We start from the raw sequence: 22069 nt of genomic DNA, 5'->3' as shown, positions 1-22069 counted from the left end.
ATGTAACCCCAAGGCAAGTAGAAGCAGTGAGCTCATCTACCATCTGCACCCAATGCTTCCCAAAGCAGCAGAACCCTCCAAGTTCTGCCATTGCTGTAATCCCAAGCTGCGGGAAGCCATGGGGCAGCTGGAGGCACCTTTTTCCATTTGTGCTTTTAATCCTCACTGACCCATCCCAGCAGCCATCCGACCCAGCAGCTCTCAGGGATATCTTTGTCCCACTGCAGGGACGGCCATCTCGGTATTTCTGTCGCGGCACTGCATGCTCAGGATGTGCTGGATTCCCTCCTCTCTTCCTCTTATGGCCCAGGAACAGCACTGAAACCACATTTTGGTGTCGTTGCTACCTTCCCTCATCCCATACAGAATGTCCTCTTGCTTTTTCAGCTGCTTTCCTCCATCAGCAGATAGAGTCATAGAATGGCTTGGGATGGGAGGCACCTCCAGTTCCAACCCCAATGCCATGGGCTGGTTGCTAGCCACTATATCAGGCACCAGATCAGTCTGCCCAGGGCCCCATCTTTGGACACCTCCGGGAATGGGTATCCGTAGTTCTCTGGGCTTGGGAGCACAGTGCCTCCAGTGGCCAGGAGGAGCTCGTGTGCTCCAGCAAATAAATAGAAACTGGCACTGTGAGTCCTTGTCTGGTGACGGGCTGCCTGCTTGAGCTTCAGCTGGGGTTTGCTTGTCCTCCAACCTGAGTTGGGAAGTGTTTTGGGATCTCTGAGAGATGTTGAAAACTGCGAGTGCTCGTGCCCGTGGCTCATTGCTACCCTACAGTACATAGAGATGAAGCAAGGAATGCTTCAGAAACCACCAGGACAGGAAACTCCTGTCCTGTTTGAATCTCAAGCACAAGAGTTTTCTGATCCACTCCTGTTGGTCATTCCCCACAGCATGTTCTTTTTCCCATGCCCTGGTGAGCATCTGGCCTCCTCTTGGGCTTTGGGTAAGAAGTGCAGAGGTGGTACCTTGGCCGGCTCTGAGCTCTGATTTCTGACACTGCACCATTTCCCACATTTTTCTGTCCAAGACAGACAGAACTTGTGGGATTTTCACTCTTCAGTCCCGATTCACATCCGTTGGCACTGCTTCCATCTATGCTGTCATTGCTCAACAAGGTTGAGCGTTCTGGACCGCAGCTGACGAAATTGGGGATTCTAATTTGTCTTTCCCAGGTATTTTATTGCATTGAGACTGAATGCCATCGTTCATCAGATCTTTGAGGTCCCTTTCAACCCAAGCCATTCTGTGATTCTGTGATCAGTGTGGTCTGGGTCCCTGTGGCACCTGTGGAACTTTTGATGAGGTTCCTCAGCATGTTGTCTTAGCTGTGACTCAGTGAGATGCTCTCCACGTTGCAAAGCTCTGCACTGAATTAAAAGTCATGTTGCTAGGGAGTGTTATGATAATACGTGGTTAGCAAAAGTGTGCGACAGTTATGGCCTAGAAAACAAGCCCGTAAAACTTCCCACCAGATGCATGGTGTGAAAATGGAGCAAACTTCAGCTTGATATTTATTATGTTGTGGAAAAAGACTCATACTCCCAATGGATTTCCTGAAAGTCTGCTTTGGGTTGAAGACCCTAGTGGTGCAGCCAATTTAGAATCGGAAAAATCCTCATTCTTGTTGCTGTCTGCAGAAGCACACACACATAATGCTTGTGCCATTCAATTCTCCAGTGCTAAAATACATTGCTTCTGGGTTTGTACGAATGGATTCACAAGAACTGGAGCTCTGGAAGGTCACTGGGCTTAGGGAGAAAGCAGTGTTAAAAGTGAAAATCTTTTTTCCTTCTATTCATTCTCCAGCACAGTGGAGCCAGGCTCTTCTGTCCCTGAAGCTCTGTGTGAATTAAGGGACATTTTGTGAAGGGATCTCCCAGTTCATTCTGCTGCTGAACAAAACAAGGAGTGTTTTGCTCCATCTGGGGGCATCCTTTGCAGTGATGTCTTCCATGCAAGGAAGGGAACATGCACTGTGAAGCAGGGCATTGACAGGGCTGGGGATGCTTTGGAGGATTTGGTGTACTGCATTTAAAAAGGCAAAGAGGCAAGTTGGGCTCATGACATAGCCTCCAAAGAATTGGGATTTTGTGGTTTGCTTTGGTTTGTTGTTTTGTTGTTGTTGTTGTTGTTGTTTTTGCCATAAGCTGCATGTCGTACGGCCAGCAGCACCTCAAAGTTGCTTGCATAGGAGAGTTGCAAGAACTTGGCTGTTTTTCAAAAGTGAAGTGCATTCAAGATGCAGCAGTCAGCCCTGTGATGCTCTTCCATGCCCATCACTTCTGCACCAGGGTACCTTCATTTCAGAGCTGCAGGGATCTGACCTCCAGCACAAAAAATACTGCTGATGATGGCCAAGGAGCTCTTTGGAGCTTGCAGCCCATCAGTGCCAGCGAGCCCATCCCTGCTGCCTTGGAGATGGGTTCTGAAGAGTTTGCCTGTTGCATATGGAGCCATACTAAAGCTGATTGCTGGAATATTGCATCTTTTGGCTAGAATTGCTTTCAGTGATTAAACTGACTCTGCTAGGTTTCACAGATTGAAGGGGTATCGTGTAGTTTACATGGAGGTCCTTAATCTCCTTCATTAAAGACAGTGAAGATCCTCCATCGTGAAGTCCTCTGTGCTTCTCTCAGCACTGAATCCTGGGCTACAGTCACAAACATTTGCTTTTGCTGCCTGGCTCTTACCTTTGCTTTTCCAAGGAACAAGTGGTGTTGCCTGCCACTTCTCCAGCCACCTCCATGCAGTGCCCATCGTTCTTGCTCCATTTTTATGGCATCTCCTCTTTCTTCCTCGCCATCCACCATGCCTGTTCGTCTCCCCTTCTGCTCTGGGCTTTCCTGCCAGATGAAAACAAAATGTTAGGAAAGTACTTGATATATTTTTATCCCTGTTGAATGTGAGGTAGCTGCTGGCAACACAGAGGAGCGTCAGTGCCAAGTGGACCTGTAGATCGCAGAGCATAACCAACACATTTTCCATTGAGTCTGAAGTATGCACTGGTTGTGGTGCTGGAGGATGGATGCTGTATATGGGCTTTTCATGGCTGAAGGCACGGATTGCTGTCTGTCTGTCCCCTTGTAGTGGGTGCTGATGACAAAAGATCCATTTGTCCTTTGAGATCATCTGCATGGAAGTTGACCAGGTAGAGGAAGGGGCAGTTTGGTAATTGCCTTGTTGTGATGCATTATAGAATGACGGAATCATTCTATATGAGTTCTGTAAGAGACTTCAGGATCCCCAACTCAAACCCCTGTCCATCCCACCACGCTCGCTGCCCACGTCCGTCAGTGCCACATATCCACCTTGCCTGAACACCTCCAGGGACGGTGACCCCACCACTCCCTGGGCAGCTGTGCCACTGCCTGATCACTTTTTTGGAGAAGAAATTCTTCCTAATATCCATCCTGAACCTTCCCTGGCACAGCTCGAGTCCATTACCTCTCATCCTATAGAGTGAAGCAACTGCAGACCGTTGGGTTTTATAGGTGTTGAGGTGAGGAAGAAACCTGATGACCATGAAGAGCAACCCACAAGCCTTCCTGGTTCCTGCTTGTTTTGAGACCTCCAGACTTTTCCCATCTCCTTGCCAGCACTTGTTCCAGGAATAGAGCTTGGCCACCACTTCCCACATTTTTTCCCAAGACCTGCATAGGTGAGAGCCATGGTTTTGGTGAGACAAGGAGCAGGATTTGGGTTCACCATCTTTTCAGCAAGAGCCGTGCTCACAGCTTGTATCTATCTGCTGCAATTGACAGGTCTGCAGAAATCTTTGTCGTCGAGATATATTTTTTTTAATTAGCATCAGTTGCCATAAAGCAAAGGCACATGCTGAAATACTTACTATTGGCCTCTCATGCAGGGGAAGGCTGCCAGTTTTTAATGGTGGAGGTATTGATGTGTTCTGGAAGGGGTACAGAGAGGGTTTCCAGCAGGGTTCTCACTTGGTTTGCTTGAATGTTGCTCTTTTGATTGGGCCTTATGTAGGGAGAAAATGATGTAAATCCACTGAAACAACGTGCTGTGTCTTCTGGCCAAGATCTGGCTTTTTTTTTCGCTCTCTTGTTTTCAAATCACTCTGTGTGGGGTTGGGTATGGTCACTCTGTGCCACTCAAACTTAACACTAAGCCAAATAACACCTGATTAATGTGGCCTCTGGAAGTCATAGAGCCAGCAGAAGCGTTACAATGGTCTCAGGATTAATGAACGTGGGGTCACATCCTGTTAGAGACACAGCTTTTATCTTCTGTGGAAGTTAAGGGAAGCAAGAATAGAAGGAGGCTTGAGCACAGGTTCCCGAGTGTCTTGAGAAGATGCAGGACATGAGATCTGGTTAAATCAGACTGCAATTCATCCAGAAGCAAAAAAAAAAAAGAGATAAATTCAAGCTTAGCTGATCAAAATCTAAATGGAAATCAAGGCAAGTGTTTGAGACATGTAGGAACAAACGGCCATTAAGAACAGGGGTGCTGTTTGCCTCTTGGTGGTGGCACTTCCCTGGAAGATGGCATGTGGCCAAAGAGACTGTAGGGCTGTTAATACATGTGCTTGCTGGAGCTTTGTGAAGCAGGAGAGGTCCAAGTGCTGTTTTTTATGCAAAAAAGAGTGGATGCTTCCACTGAGCTGTGCCCTGCAGCAGTGCCAGGGCCGCAGTGGTGATACAGGAAACTGCAAACAATGGGAAGCTCTTCTGGGAATGTCGCTGAGGAAGAGTTCCTCTACATGGGCATTTTTTGCCCTTCCTGCACACCCAGAAATAGCCACTATGTGCACCAGGGCAGCCAATTTCAGGCTTGCTCCAAGTAGGTGCAGTGGTGTACCTGGGGTGTAGTCCATCCTCAGTTTAGTCCATCCCTAGGAGGGTTTGGTAGGCGGTCAGTTGGGCTTCGTTCCTCCTCCAAGACCCCAATGCTGGGGCACGTCCCATGCAAGATCATTGATCCCAGCATCAATTTTTGATAGAAACTCTATTTTTAGTCCTTGGGTAGAGCTGGGAGCACTGATCCGTTTGGCCATTCCGGAGGTGTCCTGCTTAGTCAGTGCCCTTCAGATCCATTGGGCTAACTAACTCTTAGTCATTCCTTGCTTGTGCAAATCATCTGAATGTGTTTTTGAGAACTTTTCATGGAATATGTTGTTAAACTGAAAACAAGGGTATAATAAAACAGTAATTTAAGAGTAATTCACTGACAACAGGAGCCCTGAAATGTACTGACTTACCATTGTGGAGCGATGATACCAAGCCTGCTATTTAAACATACTCTTTGTCATTCAGAAAATCCTTGGGCAGCTTTTAAAACACTTGCAGTCTTTAATTGTTGTCCTTGTTACTCATTATAGGCTGGTGTCTGGCTCATAAATCGCACATCATTCATCTTGCCCCCTTTGTCAAAGCCTCAGCTGACACATTTGTCTACTTCACTTGTGAAATGCGATAACTTGCATACGACAATAGGAGCATAACCCAATTTCTGCCACAGTGCTCTCTCTTCTGCTTTCAAAATGAAAAGGTTTATCTTGGCTAGGGTTGTTGTTTTTTATTTTAAGCACTCGAGAGATATCATGCATTTCATCGTTCCTCGAAGACATCACTGCTAATGAGCAAATGCATCCCTGGGAGTGTGCTGGCAGCCCATCCTTCTGTGCAGGGTCACTGGTTTCCAATTTGAAGCTAGAACTCTGCTTGCAAAAATTAGAATGCGGCAAACAAACAAACAAACAGGTGATTGCGTACTTTGAGCTTTCTAAACACCAGGCATTGTTTTGATGGAGAAAAGCTGGGAGGACAAGAGGACTCTCCCTGCTGTCTCCCCACTGCACCTGCTCATAAGGCAGCTTCAGCCTTAATAGAAGGACCCAGTGATATGGATGGAGGTTGGTGGCCCTGCACGTGGCAGGAGGGTTGGAGATTCGTGATCCTTGAGGTCCCTTCCAGCCCTGGCCATTCTGTGACTCTGTGATATGTGAGGCTGGTACCCTGTGCTGTGCTCTATGGCAAGCACACCACACTGGAAGGATAAATGAGACTGCAGTTTCACATGGCACCTTATGTGGCTGTTGCAAATATCTGAATATCTTTTATATCCCTGGCATTCCTTCAAGCAGCCAGAGTTTTTATTTTTGCCTCAGAGAGCATCAAGCATCGTTGAAGCAGCATCTAGAGGAACTAATGAGGCTGTTATCTCATTAGTGTCCACACCTGTGACCTGTGAGCACTGCATGCAGCATGTAGGGACTGTGAGAGCTGGCAGCTGGGATGTGAGTTGAGACCCACCTGATCATGGGAGGCCGATTTTGGCAACAGCTCCTGCTGAGGTTGCCCACCCCTCATCCACAGCTCTAGGATAAGCTCTCCATCCTTTGGGGCTTGTTATTTCAACCCTTAAAACCTCTTGGGGGTTCAAAGCAAGTGTCCCAAGCAGGAGCTCTATCAGTGACTGGGTGCATGGTCATCCTTTCGGCCTTGCAGCACAAATCTGCCTTCATCAGCTTTGTACAATAAGTCTTCAGCTTCATACTGCCTTTGCAAACTGTGGAACTGATGGAAAAGATAGCAAGAGCCAGAAGTGATGGTGATGAGGCTGGTCATAGGATCATCAAAGAATGGCAGAATGGTTTAGGTTGGAAGGGACCTTAAAGATCATGGAGCTGTGCCAGGCAGGGTTAACAACCCAGAGCTTCAGGCAAGGCAAAGGAAAACTGCATGGGCTGTTCTCACTGAGAAGGTCACCCCAAATAATCCCAAATTCCCTACTAGGGTTTTCTGGAAGCAAAGGCTCTTTAACTCTCTTCTTGCTTTCCTGTTTGTGTTTAATTACTCTGTGTGAAACAGCAGAGTGTTTTGAGAATGGTCCCATCCAGAACACCCCATTACTTGGTATTCTTGGCAGAGAGATCGAGCTCGGATCCCCCAAACAGTGGCCAGCTGGAAGAATTCAGGACAGTGAATTATGACCCAAAACGAAGTTGCGTATCCACAGCAGAACGCACCCAGCCTCCTGCTCCACTTGTGTGTTCCCTACAAGTGTACTTAGGTTGAGTGTTGCTTTTCCAAATCCATTTCTTAAGCAGCAGAGCGTGCACATCTCTGCATGCACTGAGCACCAACATCTCGGTTCTGCTGCCAGAACCGGGGTTCCGTCCCACCCAAAGCTGCGTCACACGATGGTGAGCAGGGATGGGGAGGAGGCTGGGGCTGCAGGGAAGTGTGTGCTACTGCAGAAAGTTCCAGGGAGAGCCAGCAGCGCTTCCAGCAAGCCATCTAGTGGCTTCCTATTAAAACAGTTGCGTGCCTGGAAATGGGAATGTGAAGCCAAAGTGCTGTTTGCTGCTGCTCACTGGTGTTTGTGTCGGGGAGCTGACACTAGGGTTTGTTTGTTTCATCTCTTTGAAAGGGTAGATAACAGCAGGACAAGGGAAAATGGTTTGAAGTTGAGGGAGGGAAGATTTAGGATGGATGTGAGGGGGAAGTTCTTTCCCGTGAGAGTGGTGAGGTGCTGGAACAGCTGCCCAGAGAGGCTGTGGATGCCCCGTCCATCCCTGGAGGTGTTCAAGGCCAGGTTGGATGGGGCCCTGGGCAGCCTGGGCTACTCTGAAATGTGGAGGTTGGTGGCCCTGCCTGTGGTGGGGGGTTGGAGCTTCATGATCCATGAGGTCCCTTCCAACCCTGGCTATTCTGTGATTGTATTAGCCAGATGCTGAGCGGTGCCTTTTTTAGGGTCGTGTTGGAAGTGTTGGGTTGGTTGCTGAGCTTGGGTCTTCCCAAGGATGAGCCTGGTGGGCCAACCCTACAGGTGGACATCAAAATCTTCATTTCATGGGTGTGTACATCAAATACATCTATCACATCACCCTATTGATAGGATGAGAGGTTATGGCCTCAAGTTGTTCCAGGGAAAGGTCAGCTTGGATATTAGGAAAAACTTTTCCGAAAGAGCAGTGATGCAGTGGCACAGCTGCCCAGGAGTGGTGAGGTCACCATCCCTGGAGGTGTTCCAGAGCCATGGAGTTGAGGCACTGAGGGACGGGACAGTGGGCATGGTGGGGTGGATTGAAGGTTGGGCTTGGGGCTCTTGGAAGTCTCTTCCAAGCTGAATCATCCTATGATTCTATCACTAACAAAACTCCAAGTAGCATCACTGGGTCCAGGGCTCCCTGCTGAGTTCACCTCCCCGCTGACAATGGGTCACCACACCTGACTTCTCCCATATGGTTTTCTGATGAGCTGTGTGCCCACATGGCGGCTGTTCCATCTGAGTGTGTCTCTCTGCTTTGCTGGCAAGGAAGCTGTGTGCAGCAGCGTCTGATGAACATCAAGACATACGGTGCTTGCTGCTGCTCCAGCTATTCACAGGCCAGTTACTCTGTCGCAGAGGGAAATTAAATTGTTCTTGACAAATCTGTGTCAGCAGTCACTTATCATCTTGTTATCTTCTGAGTACTTACAAGTAGCTTGTTTCATTATTTGTTCCATCAGTTTTCCAGGCATTTGAGTTGAGTGACCAGTTTATAATTCCCTGCCTTCTCCCTTTGCATATTTTTTAAGCTAGACCCCACGTTTGTTTTTTTCCTCTGCTCTTCCAAAGCCTCTCCTATCTGCCACGAGCTAACAACAGCCCTGCGGTTGCTACAACGGAGCCCTTCCCTGAATTCCTGCAGGGCGGGTTGTCACTCTGCACATCTTGGCTTTCTTGTCCCACACCTCGTGTCCCTGTGGAATGCTGACTTTTCTTTAGGGCTCACACCCTGTGCCAGCTCCTTTTCATTCCCTATGGGTGCAGGGTGCCCGGTGGCTGTTGGTCCTGAATTTGGAGAGCAGTGACTCCCTGCTTGACAGACATCACGCACATGGGGATCCCTTTGTCATGTATTTACCCTCTCTGAGTCATATCATATCGTATCATATCATAGAATGACCTGGGTTGCAAAGGAGCACAATGCTGATCCAGTTCCAACCCCCTGCTATGTGCAGGTCACCAACCAGCAGCCCAGGCTGCCCAGAGCCACATCCAGCCTGGCCTTGAATGCCTGCAGGGATGGGGCATCCACAGCCTCCTTGGGCAACCTGTTCCAGTCTATTCATTTATTCATTAGATCTGTTCGCTGATTTCTCAATTCTCTTTTTTTCCCCCCAATTCCTTCAACAGGAATCATTAACCAATGGCAACAGGAATCCAAGGATAAAGTGATATCCCTATTGTTAACCCACCTGCCTTTACTGAAGCCCGGAAACATCGAAGCAAAAGTCGAATACATGAAACTCTTGCCTAAAATCCTGGCCCACTCGATCGAACACAACCAACACATCGAGGAGAGCCGGCAGCTGTTGTCCTACGCCTTGATCCACCCGGCCACCTCACTGGAGGACCGCAGCGCTCTGGCCATGTGGCTCAACCACCTGGAGGACCGCACGTCGGGGACCTTTGGCAGCCAGGGCAGGGGCCGCTCGGACTCTGTGGACTACGGGCAGACTCACTACTATCACCAAAGACAGAACTCCGATGATAAACTCAACGGATGGCAAAACTCTCGAGACTCGGGCATAAGCGTCAGCGCTTCCAGCTGGCAGGACAAAAACCTGGCCTGCGAGAACGGCCATCTGCCCCTCTACTCCTCCTCCTCCGTCCCCACCACCATCAACACCATCGGCACTAGCACAAGCACCAGTAAGTACCTGGGAGCTCTGGGGAGCTGGTCCCACCGTCCCTCTTTGCCACGTTAAGCAGAGGGGACAGTTTCATCCAGGCCACAGAAAACTCCCTGGTTTTGGTGTTTTTCCCTTATCTGCTTATGGTGTTGTTTTGTTTTTTTTTTTAATTGCCCACCTGTCTTTTCGCTTTTCTCCCTTTAATTCTGTGGGTTTTTAAAAAGGTTGCTGGAGAGGACAGAACAGCAGCCAAAAAGCTAGAAGAGCAAAACGGTGTGTTATGGAGGGCAGCCACTTCTGTTTCATGCAGCTTCAGCTAGGTTCGCAGCTCCACAGGTTCCCAAAGCGGGCAGCTGATCCTTTGTTTCCAAAAGCAACCTGGGGACCTGGAATGGGATCAGGGCCCCAAAGAACAGGCATTGTGTTGAGAAGCAGGGCTGGGTTCTGGAGTCTTTGAGAACATCCCCTTTAATCTGCAGCACAGAGAGGTGTGAAGCTGATGGCTGATGGTGATTGAGAGGTTTAGTTGCGAAGTTCTCTGTGTTTTCCAAGAGGTGCAGAGTTGGGAAGTTCTTCCCTATTGAGGTCCTGACAAGTTTTGGTGGGGACGGCGCAGAGCCCAGCCCAAGGCTTGGAACTGGGAAGGTGCCACAGTTGGGACTTTGTCACTGGTGGTGAATGGAGGTGTAGTGCAGCTCTGGCTTTCTTAGAGCAGCTTGGGAGAGCAGCAGAGCATGTTCTCAGTGAGCTCCTCCACTGTGTGGTTGTTGCATCCTTATCCCTGATGACACTTGGCTTCTGCTCAGAGACCTTCCTTGGCTTCTGTATCACTGGATCTTGCCTGATGGGCCATGGAAGCAAGCATGTTCCCCTAATGCATGCTTTTTGTCCCCATTTTAGCACAGTCTTCTCACCCTGCCCTTCCCCTTCTCTGTTCAACCCTTCTCCACCTGTTATTGGGATGATCTTGTCCAAAGCACTGATAGTCCCTTCCTATTCCTGTCTCTTATCTGGGGCTGCTAAACCTGGTACCTGGTTCCATGCTTCTATCTGTGCTATTGGAGCTGATTAACAGCAAGAAATGCCCATTCCTCCCCAAAATTTGGTATGCTTTTGCTCACTCTGCAGCCTTCCCCACCTGGCACTTCCCTAAGACACAAGGGATGCAGAGGGTTCTTGCAGTGAGGCATTGGTTTCTCCATCAGCCTGTGGAAAAGCACCATGAAATCACTGGAAGCTGTAAAATGCTCACTTAAGGCTGCTGTTTTTTTTTTTCCCACTCCTCTAATCAATGCTTTATTAGGTTGTGTTTTAAATGAACAGAGATGCAGTTCTGAATTCATGCAGCCCAGCCCCTGCCTCTCCAGACCCATCTTTATCACCCAGGGATTCAGCAGCATCTAGACATGGGTTGATGTTCCCATCCCATCCCCATCGTGTAGCTCCCTGTAAAGCAGATCAGGGAGCAGCACATGTGGCTTTGGAACCAAGTCAGGCAGCATTAGGAGGTGATACAAGGGTTGGCAGCAGCTCTGATGCCCTGGCTCCTGGTACCCTGCAATTGCACAACATGGGGCTTCTTCATTGCCTTGCATGGGGCAGAGGAGAGCTGTGTCAGAGTGACTGAGACTCACGGGAAAGGTTAAATGAGTGAAAAGAGTCATTAATGCATTTGCAACTGTGCTATTAAACCTCCCGTTGTTTATTTTTCTTAATTTTTTGTCCCTCGTCGTGGTGTTTGCGTGGCTGGAAGCTTTGCTTGCCAGGGAGGGGATTAGAATTGGTGGCTGCAGGAGGGATTTGGGTCCTTGCATCGTGAGCTAGAAGCAGGGAGGTATGAGCTTAATCTGAGGATGATGTGGGTGAAGTGACACCGACTTTGCCAGCGGCAGTCCCTGTGATGTGCTCCAGGTGTTGGGGAGGTTTGGGATGTTTAGCCAAGAGGGGAAAGGCCTCATTGATCCAGGTCAGGCTTGCAGGAAAAAAGCCTGTGACAAAAGAAGCTTTGGGTGCAGCAGGTTAATCATTGACAAGCTGGGCAAGAAGTGCTGGGTCTTAAAAGGATGCTTCTCAATAAGCTGCTCAACCTGATGTGAATTTGTTGTATTGCCATGGCCCTTGCCACAGTGGTCCCAGCACAGCATCTCCTGCCTGGGCCAGATCTCCCTTGTGGGAGATCCCATAGCACCAGTTCACATGGCAGCATCACACCCACGTTGTTCTGCTGTGGGATTTAATCATAGAATCGTTTAGGTTGGAAAAGACCATTAAGATAACAAGCCCAGCCCCAAGCCACCCCACTGACCATGTCCTTCAGTGCCACATCATTGGACTGCACAGCTCCTGCTGGTTCATTTGGGTGGCAGTGAGCTCAGACAGCCTGCAGGTGCAGCTGGAGGCCACGCTCTGTGTGTTTGGTCCTGAGTTTCCTTAATGCAATATTTACTTGGACGGAAGCACAGTGAATCCACAAATAGATGCTCAAAACCAAACACTGCCAGCCAGCCTTTGTCCCAGCCCCTCGAGTCGCTCACTACATCCATAAATCTCCTATTCCAAAGCAAAGCCCTCAAGCACTCACTGTTTGTTTAGGTTTTATTGCTATTTTTGTTGGGTTCTCCTCTCCCCAGAGGTGTTGATGTGGGCAAGGCTCAGCCTATCAGTGTCTGCTTCCAGCACCAGCATGGGGCAGAGCCCTTCCTGGAGATGTCTGGAGGCACTTGTGCCTGGTGTTTTGGCACAATTAAACTCAGCTGAACCAGAGCAGTGCCCTGGGCTCTGTGCTCAGAGCTCAGTGACCAAGGGGCACACAATAGAAGCTGTGGAGGAGCATTTCTCCTGACCTCTTTCTCTGCCATATGTAATAGGTTCCATCTGAGCATGATCTGGCTTCCAGCTGGGTTTCTTTTGTCAAGTGCTAGCCCAGCACAGCTTAACCCCGTGTTTTCCCCTCCTCTACCACCAGTGTATCACCTGGAGATAGCTGTATTACTTCTTTTGTTGATTTATGGTGAGATTTCACTGTATTCTCATCCCTGGTGTAAAGCCAGGGCACACAAGGTCCCTGTGGAGGGCAGGTCCCCAGACAAGCCAGCCCTATAGAAAGGCTCATTCACAGAGAATTTCCCCCAGATACTTGAATTAAATCAGGTGAAATGTGTGCATCACAGATCAGTGATGGATGGATGAGGTTGGAGACCTCATTATGGAATATCCCACAGAGCAGAGATCCTGGGTGCTGAGGATGTCACCAAGCAGAAGAGATGTCACAAACCCTGGTATTCCAGTGTCACTGCTCTGCTTGGAATCCCTTGCATGTAAGCAAAGCTTGGACCAGCACTGACAGTCACACTTCTGCTGAACAAATGTGCATGGTGCTGTCTGCCATTCCCACAGAATTCCCTGCCAGAAAACCCATGTTTGTCTCCAAGAGGAGGAGGAGAGTGAGCAGTATGATACAGGAGAAATACGCTGCTGTGTAACTTCCTTGTCCCACAAAAGAAAATTATCTTCTCTTGTCCTAAACCTGAAGAAAAGGAATAAATCAGCCTTTGATGCAAGCCAGCAGTGCTTGATCTTGCCCAGATACCTTTCTCTGCACTTACATTGCCAACTCTTGCTGGATTTTCATACATTTATAGAATCATTCAGGATGGAAAAGGCCATTAAGATTCCCAAGCCCAACCCCACAGCACCCCACCATACGTGATAACGAGCCCAGCCCCAAAGCACCCCACCATGCCCACTAACCATGTCCCTCAGTGCCACATCTCCACAGTTCTCGAACACCTCCAAGGATGGGGACTCTGCCACATGCCACTGCATCACTGCTCTTTTCAGAGAAAACATTTTTCCTGATATCCAACCCGAACTGCTCTGGCACAGCTTAAGGCCATCACATGTTGTCCTACCACTAGTTGCCTCCGTTTACTGCAGTTCTGAGCTTCCTAGTGATGAGAGAACAAGGTGGTGGGGTTTTCCCCAATCTCATCAGGAAACTGAGGTGGAAAAAACAACACCAAGAAAGCACTTGGTCGTGGACTGAGTATGAGTATCTTGTTTATCCTGCAGTGTTGTGCAACAGGTCGTTGCCACAGTAGAGGAACCCACCAATGGACTCAGTATCCTGGTAGCAGACAGGAGCTGCATGTTTTAACCTTGGTTTGGGTTGGGTTGATGGGCAGCTTGCAACTACAACACTTTCAGGGGTAGATTTGCTGTCACGTGTGGAGGGAGTTGTGTTTTGAGCCAGCGCCTTTTGGACATTGCCATACTGGGGTAGGATCCCTCAACACACCTATCGTCCTCATTGCTTAGGAATGGGGACATATGGGGTTATAAAACCGCAGTTGGGCTCAAATGGTTTTTGCTTTTTTCTCTCTTTTAGTGATTGGTTCTGCAAAGTGTGTTGGCCTTTATCCTGCTGTGCCTTTCAGCCATGGTAGAGCAGGGCAACTGTTGTCTTGCTCATGCCCTCTAGTGTTGCTTGTAACGATCAGAGAACATTTGTAGGAGTTGCTGTTTGCCAGAGTCACTTCACTACAGTATCTCACTTGTTCTGTAGCTTAAAAACAGAGGAGGAGGCGTACAGAGAGAAGGTGTGAGCAGAGTTGTGTGAGTAGAGTTGCTTGTCCAAATCCACGCGGAATACACACAGATATACCAGCAGATGGGACTGAGAGGGGGAGACAGCATCTTCTACATCAGCACTGAACATCAGGTACAGATTTCCTGGCCCTTCTCCTGAGAAATGTGGCCCATTAACCTGCAGAGCATCACTTAGCAAGGAGGGACTGGGGTGTGGTGGAAGACAAGAGATCCCACCATCTCAGGAGGTGGGGTTGAACCACCCTTGCTGTGCTGTTGTGTCTTCAGCTTTGGGGGCATGGCCTATGCCTGTATCCTCCAGCTACCTGATGGAATGCCATCAAATTTGGGAAGCCCTCTTAGAAACATAGAATCATGGAAACATGAAGGCTGGAAAAGACCACTAAGATCATCTAGTCCAACTGTCAACCCCTCCCCATCATGTCCTCTAACCATGTCCCTCAGTGCTCTTCCAGCAGCATGTGGTGGTGCTCCCAGCCTCCAGCATTGGCACTGGGGCTGAATAGCTGCAAGCAGGAGGATGCAGCTCCTTTGCTGCCTCTGCTTTCCTTACAGCTGCTGGGGTGCCTCAGGGGGACACCGAGAAGCAGCAGCAGTGGTTTTGTGCCTTATCTTGTGGTCTTTGGGGTTCCTATCTCCACTTGAGGTGCTGGAACAGGCTGCCCAGAGAGGTTGTGGATCCCTGGAGGTGTTCAAGGCCAGGTTGGATGGGGCCCTGGGCAGCTTGGTCTAGTATGAAAAGTGCAGGTTGGTGACCCTGCCTGTGGCGGGGGGGTTGGAGCTTCATGATCCATGAGATCCCTTCCAACCCAATCCATTCTGTGATTCTCTGATTCAGAGAATGCCAGTACAGCTGTTTGATGCTCTGTGAGCTGAGTGAAATCAAACATCTCTAGTAATTCTTCCAGCCCCCTCGGCTGCCATCAGGGTTTCCTGATGGATGGACCCTCCTAGAGCTGGGTGCATTTCACCTGGTGCCCCTCATCACCGGCACACACAGCAGTGAGCTGTAGTTGCTCATGCACTGAGCTCTGCTCTCCCCCTCGGATCTGGCAAATAAATAACTAGAGAAAGATCAGCTCTGCTTCCAGCAGGAGGGCAGCAATGCACCTGCGTGGTTTGGGTTTATCTCATGTCAATCCCAACTGCAGCACTGTGCTGGGACTGGCTGCGTTATCCCAGATCTGCAGCGTGCAGCTATTTAATTAACTTCTGACTTCTGGTTTAAAGGAGCAGCGTGCAAAACAGTTATTTACTTCATTTGGAAATCCTTTTAATCGTTGCCATAATTACAGCTTCCTGCTCTTTTATTTTTTTGATATTTTTCTTTGCCGGGGGGAAAGGAGGGGAGGAGGGGGAATATTTGCCATCCTCCTTGTGGTTATCACATCCTTCAAATTACTAAATGAGGCTGGGATAATAGGTCTAGTGATTATATATAGGCACCATCTGCTCTGTGGCTGCTTCCTATCAAAGTGCAGCAAGGAGAGTGCAAGGAGGATATTTTCTCTCCAGCTATATTAAGACTCTGTTTCCATCTCGGCTCCAAAGCAAGGCTCTCTGAATGCAAATGGATAAAATGTGCTGTAATCAATGGCTTGTTTTTGGCAGCCTTGAAGCCGAGCCTTATTTTTTTTCTTTTTTTTTTCCCCTCCTCAAATTTGCTGTTCCTATTCATTATGCAATTCTGTGCTCAGTGTTTTCTTTTAATTGCGGTCCCCGCCGTTTGCTGAGTAATGCAGCCTGGTGTTAGCACGGAGATCCCTGCTGTAAGTCAAATGCAAGGAAATGTCTGAGGAAATGCAGATGTTTCAGGATGATTGGGGTGGATCTGCAGCACACACGAGCTCTCAGTTTGCAGAGGAGGCAGAAAGCTGAGATGAGTTGATTTGGGATGATAGTGGGAAAAAGTCAACGTGATAAGAGCTCGTGTGTGGTGCTGATGGAGGCTGGTGGGGATGGTGTGTGCCTGCATCCTGCTGAGCATCCCAGCTGGCTGGGGCTGGGGGAGGTGGGTTGGGCTGAGATGCAGAGGATTTGCAGAGGTGCTTGCATGGCCAAACTGCAGATTTCAACGAGCAAAAGTGGGTAAAAAAAGGAAAAGTGAGAAGAAAATCCCAGTTTGGACAAGTCAATGAGCATGGAAGAGATTTCAGTACTGCATAGCACAGGAGCTGGTGCTTTTTCAGAGTGAAAACATCCCTTTCAGATGCGATCATAGAACCATAGAATCACTAAGGCTGGAAAAAATCTCCACGATCCCCAACCCCAGCCTACCCCACCATGCCCACTGCCCACGTCCCTCAGTGCCACATTTCCACAGCTCTGGAACTCCCCCACGGATGGTGACCCCACCACTCCTGGGCAGCTGTGTCACTCTAGCACTTGCTCTTTCAGTGAAGAAGTTCTTTCTAATACCCAACTTGAGCCTACCTTGGTGCAGCCTGGGGTCATTCCCTCTTGCCCTATTGCCAGTTAACCTGGCATCCATCTCTTCCACTTGTCCTGCTCAGAGTCCTTTGCTTATCCTACAGGTTGCACATTGCTCTGTAGAGACACACTGCTGACTTATGTCTTCCAGCTTGGTCTCTAGAAATGATGTAGAGGATGGAGGGGTTCTCCATTCAAAGAGTATTATGTTTTAGAAGCTAATGCAGATATTTCTCAGGCTGGGGGTCTTACCAGTGGCCAATGCAACGGCTGCTGGAGGCATCCCACAGGGTTTTGCCTACGTCCAGGCTTGAAACATGTTTTCCAGCTTGCATGGCTGCATTTGACCACACCAGATACCACCGTGGGTTTGCCAAAGTGATCCGGGAGCTCCTAGTAAAAATTAATTAATTCTAAGCTAATGGCTGAGGCTCAGCTTAGCACAGAAGCATTATTATTAATGGATCAGAAAGAAACTGCATTTATTGGCCAGGAGAGAGGGGCATTGCACTCACCTGGCTCAGGGCAGACCTCTGTGCCCCAGTGCCCATTGCCTGCTCCATTCCCAGCCCAGCCTGGCTGGGGCCCCACAGGAGCTGTGACACTGACAAATGGGTTATTGTTGCTCTGTCCAGTGCTCTTCTTGAACAGGAAACAACGTTTTCAAAAGTCGTGGGGTTTTGTTTTTGGTGGTTTTCTTTTTGGAGTTTGCACGACAGGCTTTTCTGCTGTCTGTGCTTCTTCCTGATTCCTTGGCTGAAGGCTCGCTTTGCAATGCACTGCTTTCCCTATGCAGTGGTTAAAGGGATGCGAGGTTGGTTTAAAGAGCACCCCAGCAGCTCGGTGCGTCACCCCAAAGCCAGATTTTGAGGTGAATGATGCTAAACCTGGGAAGCATAGGGGTGACCCGAGTTTTCTCCTCATTGCTCTGTTCCTCCTGCAGCATCCCACAGCCCAGATGCAGAGCGGCTCCTTCTCTACCCTTTTATTTTTGTCCCTTGGAAACACGATGCCAAGCTTGGTCTGAAACCCAAGAGTGTTCCGGCAGCACAGCACGCATTTCTCAATGCTGGCTCTGGGTTATTTATTTTATTTTTCCCTAGGATGCCAAACATCTCAGGCTGATCTCAGAGGTGTTATATTTAGCAGTGACGGCCAGGTTGTGGCTGTCCGTGGTTTGGGTGTGATTTAGGAGCTTTATTGCAGCAATGGGCTGAGGCTGCCCAAGATAGAGCACGTGCAGCACATTTATTTTAGCAGAATACCAAAGGAGCAAATTGTCCCAGCTCAGCCATTGGCATCGCCAGCTTCACCTCAGACCACCCAAAAAGTGCTCCAAAAGCAGGGAAGGAGGTGATGCTTTCAGGCTCATCAGCTGCATCTGTTGTTTCAAGAAGCAGAGAACAGAAGCCCAAGCAGCAGCATTCATCAGTGTGCCAACAAATGGGCACCCACGCTGTGTCATGCTCCTGGGTCAAGCATTGCCTGCCAGCTCCAGGGCCTCCTACCACAATTACAAAGTAAGATTGTAATGTGCAGCATCCTTTTTGGAGGAGTTTCCCTACAGCATTTTTCAGGAGCTGTGTGAATGGGCTCATACAGCAGCCTGCTGGACGCTGGCTTTGTGCTATCTCGGGAGAAGAAGTGGAACTGATTTTTATGTGTTGCACTGGGTGGTTTCTAATTGTTCCTGACCAGCCTGCAGAGTCCATTATTTCTCCACCAGCTGACGCCGACTTCTAATTAGGGGATGTAAAATGAAGATGGAAGAGCAGCAGTTTGCAAGGGGATGGTTGCTCAGGAGGAAATCCGTGCTGGATTTAAGCCCAGAGCATCCTCTTACTTGGGGAGAGGACAGCTTGCAAGCAGCAGCCCTGTGCTCCCTACAGGCTATCCTATGATGATCCTACAGTCAGCTCATGCCCTACAAGCTCCTGTGCTGCCCGTACCCCAGTCCTGCACCTCTCCTCTGCATGAATATTTCCTTAAAGGAATTTATCCTACCGTAGTTTGGGGTGATCTCAGCCCCCTGGATGTTGCAGGGCTTGGCACAGTTCGGCTTTCCTGGCTGAGCCACCAGCACTTAAATACCTCATCCAAGAAAACCTGAAATATTTCTGTTTTCCCATCAGGATGTGCTGCAACTTTAGGAAACGCTGCTTTGAAAACAATTCCAGGTCTGCACTGACGTCCTTTTCTGTCAAGAGGCTTCTGTGGGGCATTTCTGTAGTTGTTTAATGGGAAGAGAGCACATTCTTCACCACGAGCCACCCTTTCTGTGTGATGCTTGCAGTGCATGCCAGCAGGGAAGGCACTCTCAGCCACAGGAACGCTGGAGATGTGCACTGATTACCCCACAGGGGAATCATGGACTGGAAGGGCATTGAGGCACTGCACAGATTGCCCAGAGAGGTGCTGGTGCCCCATCCTTGCAGACAGCTAAGGTCAGGTTGGATGGGGCTCTGAGCACCTGATGGAGCTGTGGGTATCTTTGCTTATTGCAGAGGAGTTGGATCAGAGGGCTTTTAATGATCCCTTCCAACTCAGAGGACATTGTGATTCTGTAGCTCTGGATGCAGAGCTAAAGCAGACTGTCCCACTAAAGCTGCATATGTGTGGGATTCCCCAATGATCCTGGATTCAGAGAACTCTGAAATAATTTCAAATGCAGGAGTTAGCTATTGCTCTTTTCCCAGCATCATTAAAATCATTTATTAGAAAGAAATTGAGCTTGATGGTGTTAAAATGTCAGGTAGGAAATACAAGCATGCATAAAACTGGGAGGAAAAGCAAATCTGAAGCTTTCCAAGGAGAATTCTGCAGCGGGGGGACTCAGACTCACCTCCATGTCCAGGCTGTGCTTTTCCTGCTGCTTTGCATTTTGCTTTTTTAGGGAAGGCAGCATGCAGATGAAAGCATGCCTGCTGGGCTGGGGAGCAGGGATGCTCTCATTACTGACGATAGCTCAGCTGACTGCAGGAGCTTGGTAGGACTTCAAGAGACTGAGAGATCTATTTGGGTAATAAGTTTCTCCACGGTTACCTTAGGCAGATGTGCAAATGCTCTTGCTTCAGGGCATGAGCTGAGTGCTAACCCAGAGGGAAAAGCTTCCCCTTCTGAAAAGCTTCCATGCCTTTCCCAGCAAGGGTTGGTTCTGGGGCAGCGTGTGATGGTAGCAGAGTGTTTAATGAGCTCAGCGTAGCTGCTTGAAATTTCCCATTCTGCCTGAAATACCAGCAGCATCCTCCTTGTCAGACAGGCAGCAGCTCCTTTTTTTGGCTGGAGTGAAACCCGTGGCCCACCCTTCCCAAAGCATCCCCATGGAGCTCATGTAATCCCATCTTGTTGCAGGTACTGGGAGGCAAAGAGCAAAAGACAGGGCAGGATTCCAGCATCCTGGGCACCATGAAGCCCCTGGCACCGAGCCACCACCCATTTGATTTTTTTATATATAAATATATATATATATTTTTTTTTTTCGGGGGACTCTGCTGCATCCTGGGCCGCGAGGGGGGAATAACCTGTTTGATTTTATTTTTTTTCAGTTCTCTCAGGCCAGACACACCACAGCCCTTTGAAACGCTCTGTGTCCCTTACCCCACCCATGAATGTGCCAAACCAGCCTCTAGGACATGGATGGATGTCTCATGAGGACTTACGAGCTAGAGGACCCCAGTGCATCCCTTCCGATCATGCCCCCCTGTCTCCACAAAGCAGTGTAGCCTCTTCGGGAAGTGGTGGGAGTGAACATTTAGAAGATCAGCCTTCCGCTCGTAACACATTCCAGGAGGAAGGGAGTGGTATGAAAGGTGAGTGACAACTGAGATGCCTCCCCCCTTTTTGCCCCTGCCAGCTCCCAGGACCTTTTTGGGGCCATTTTGGGGAACTTGGGCTTTGGTTGCACCCTTGTTGGCGTCATCGCTGCGTCATCGTTTTGGTCTCACCGTGTTAGGGTGATGGCTTGGGCTCCAAAAAGCTGCATTTTCTCCATAGCCTGTGGGTTTTAGCTGCGAGTGGTGCTCTCTTCCTCTTTCAATTTTTCAATTACAGTGAAAAACAAGCTTAACAAGTCGTGGGTCATTTATCATTGCGGTGGTTGATGTGACCAGAACCCCACCGAGTATCTGGGGCTCAGGATGCTTGTTTGCACTGACTTCATCCTGCGTATTTCAGCTGTTTTTTCCATTTTGCCTGCTTTTCACAGAGACTTTTAGTAAGTAAGGCAGAAATGAAACCTCGTTGCTGCAAAGATGGAGAGCAAACGTCAGGCTGTAGGGGAATGAATCGCTGTAACTGTGCGGAATGGGCAAACTCGCAGCCTGCGTGTTCTTGTGAGCAGAGAAAATGACTGGAAATGAACCTCACAGCTAGCAGAGACTTATTTAAACAACTGCTGTCAGGCATGCAGCGTAACACAGTGCCAGCAGGGACGGTTGCTTCTCATTAATGCAAAGCAGCTCTATCGCATGAAGACCAATGGTGCACTAGAACAAGGAAATGTATTTTTCAATAGTCACAAGGAGTGATTTTGTTCTAATGGCAGACAGATCTGGGTATGGATGAGTCTTCTGTAATGTGGAGCAGTATTTGAACTGGCACGGTGTGACTTTCTGTGATTTGCATGGAAGAGATGCATGGAAACACTCCTGGTTTGCCCTGTGATGCTGAGTGCTGGGCCCCATCGCTGGTTGGGCTTTGCCTTGAGATGATGCCTTGGGACAGTGGCCGTGGGCTGTGGATGTGACAGAAGGGGTTTCTAATGGGCTCTGCTCACTAACAAGCTTGTAATTAGGGAGCTCAGGCGGGGAGAACTACATCAGGGCAGGTGGCACAGAGTGGGTTTTCCTCACATGATGTTTCTCCGGGTTTCTGCTGGTGTGGCTGGGGAAGAGACTTGACTGAGCTTCACTCTGCATGACTGCGACCTGGGTGGGTGGTAATAATTTTCCCAGAGAAATGCATTGAATCCCCCACACCTCACCCATATGGCCAAGGCTGCTCAATTTCCTTCAGAGAACCAAACATAACACAGAGGTGCTTTTGCCCGTCGGGACCCTCCTAACCCAGCCCAGTCTCTTTGTCACCGCTTCCCCTCCTCGCCCCTCTCTGCAGGATGCTTCATGCACGTCCCTGCTCTGTTCCCCCACTGCTGAGTCAGACAATCTGCTTCTGTCCTGCTCTCAGGGACATGCAAACCAGATGTCTGCAGCCTCTGGTCTCATGCCCAAAGTCTGTCATGCTGTCCCCTCAATAGTATTTCCTTCAAGCTGCACTGATCTGTTTTATTCCCAGTTTTCTAAACTTGGGGTCGTGCTTCATTCTCTCCTCTGGGTTTCTTCCATGAAGCCCATATCCTTCTGAAGATGAGTTGCCCA

At 49.1% G+C, this 22069-nt stretch overlaps 1 protein-coding gene across 3 annotated transcripts in view; it reads left to right on the top strand.

Moving 5' to 3' along the window:
* The window catches only part of SAMD4A (sterile alpha motif domain containing 4A), a 68575-nt gene that overhangs the window by 31933 nt on the left and 14573 nt on the right, over positions 1-22069 (top strand). For 2 of the 3 annotated variants that reach the window (XR_014883812.1, XM_085225889.1), the window contains exons 3-4: positions 9157-9675; positions 20240-20503. Coding sequence is in view for 2 of the 3 variants with exons in the window: in XM_085225889.1 (XP_085082015.1) it covers positions 9157-9675; positions 20240-20503 (783 nt within the window). In the remaining variant the exon portion in view is untranslated. The remainder of the gene's footprint in view (positions 1-9156; positions 9676-20239; positions 20504-22069) is intronic. The other variant, XM_085225890.1, reaches the window with a different exon arrangement.

The sequence above is a fragment of the Meleagris gallopavo genome, chromosome 5 (assembly GCF_905368555.1).
Source record: "Meleagris gallopavo chromosome 5, MGAL_WU_HG_1.1, whole genome shotgun sequence".
NCBI lineage: Eukaryota > Metazoa > Chordata > Aves > Galliformes > Phasianidae > Meleagris > Meleagris gallopavo.
The sequence above is the reverse complement of the archived record's forward strand: the minus strand, read 5'-3'. Positions and strand labels throughout refer to the sequence as shown.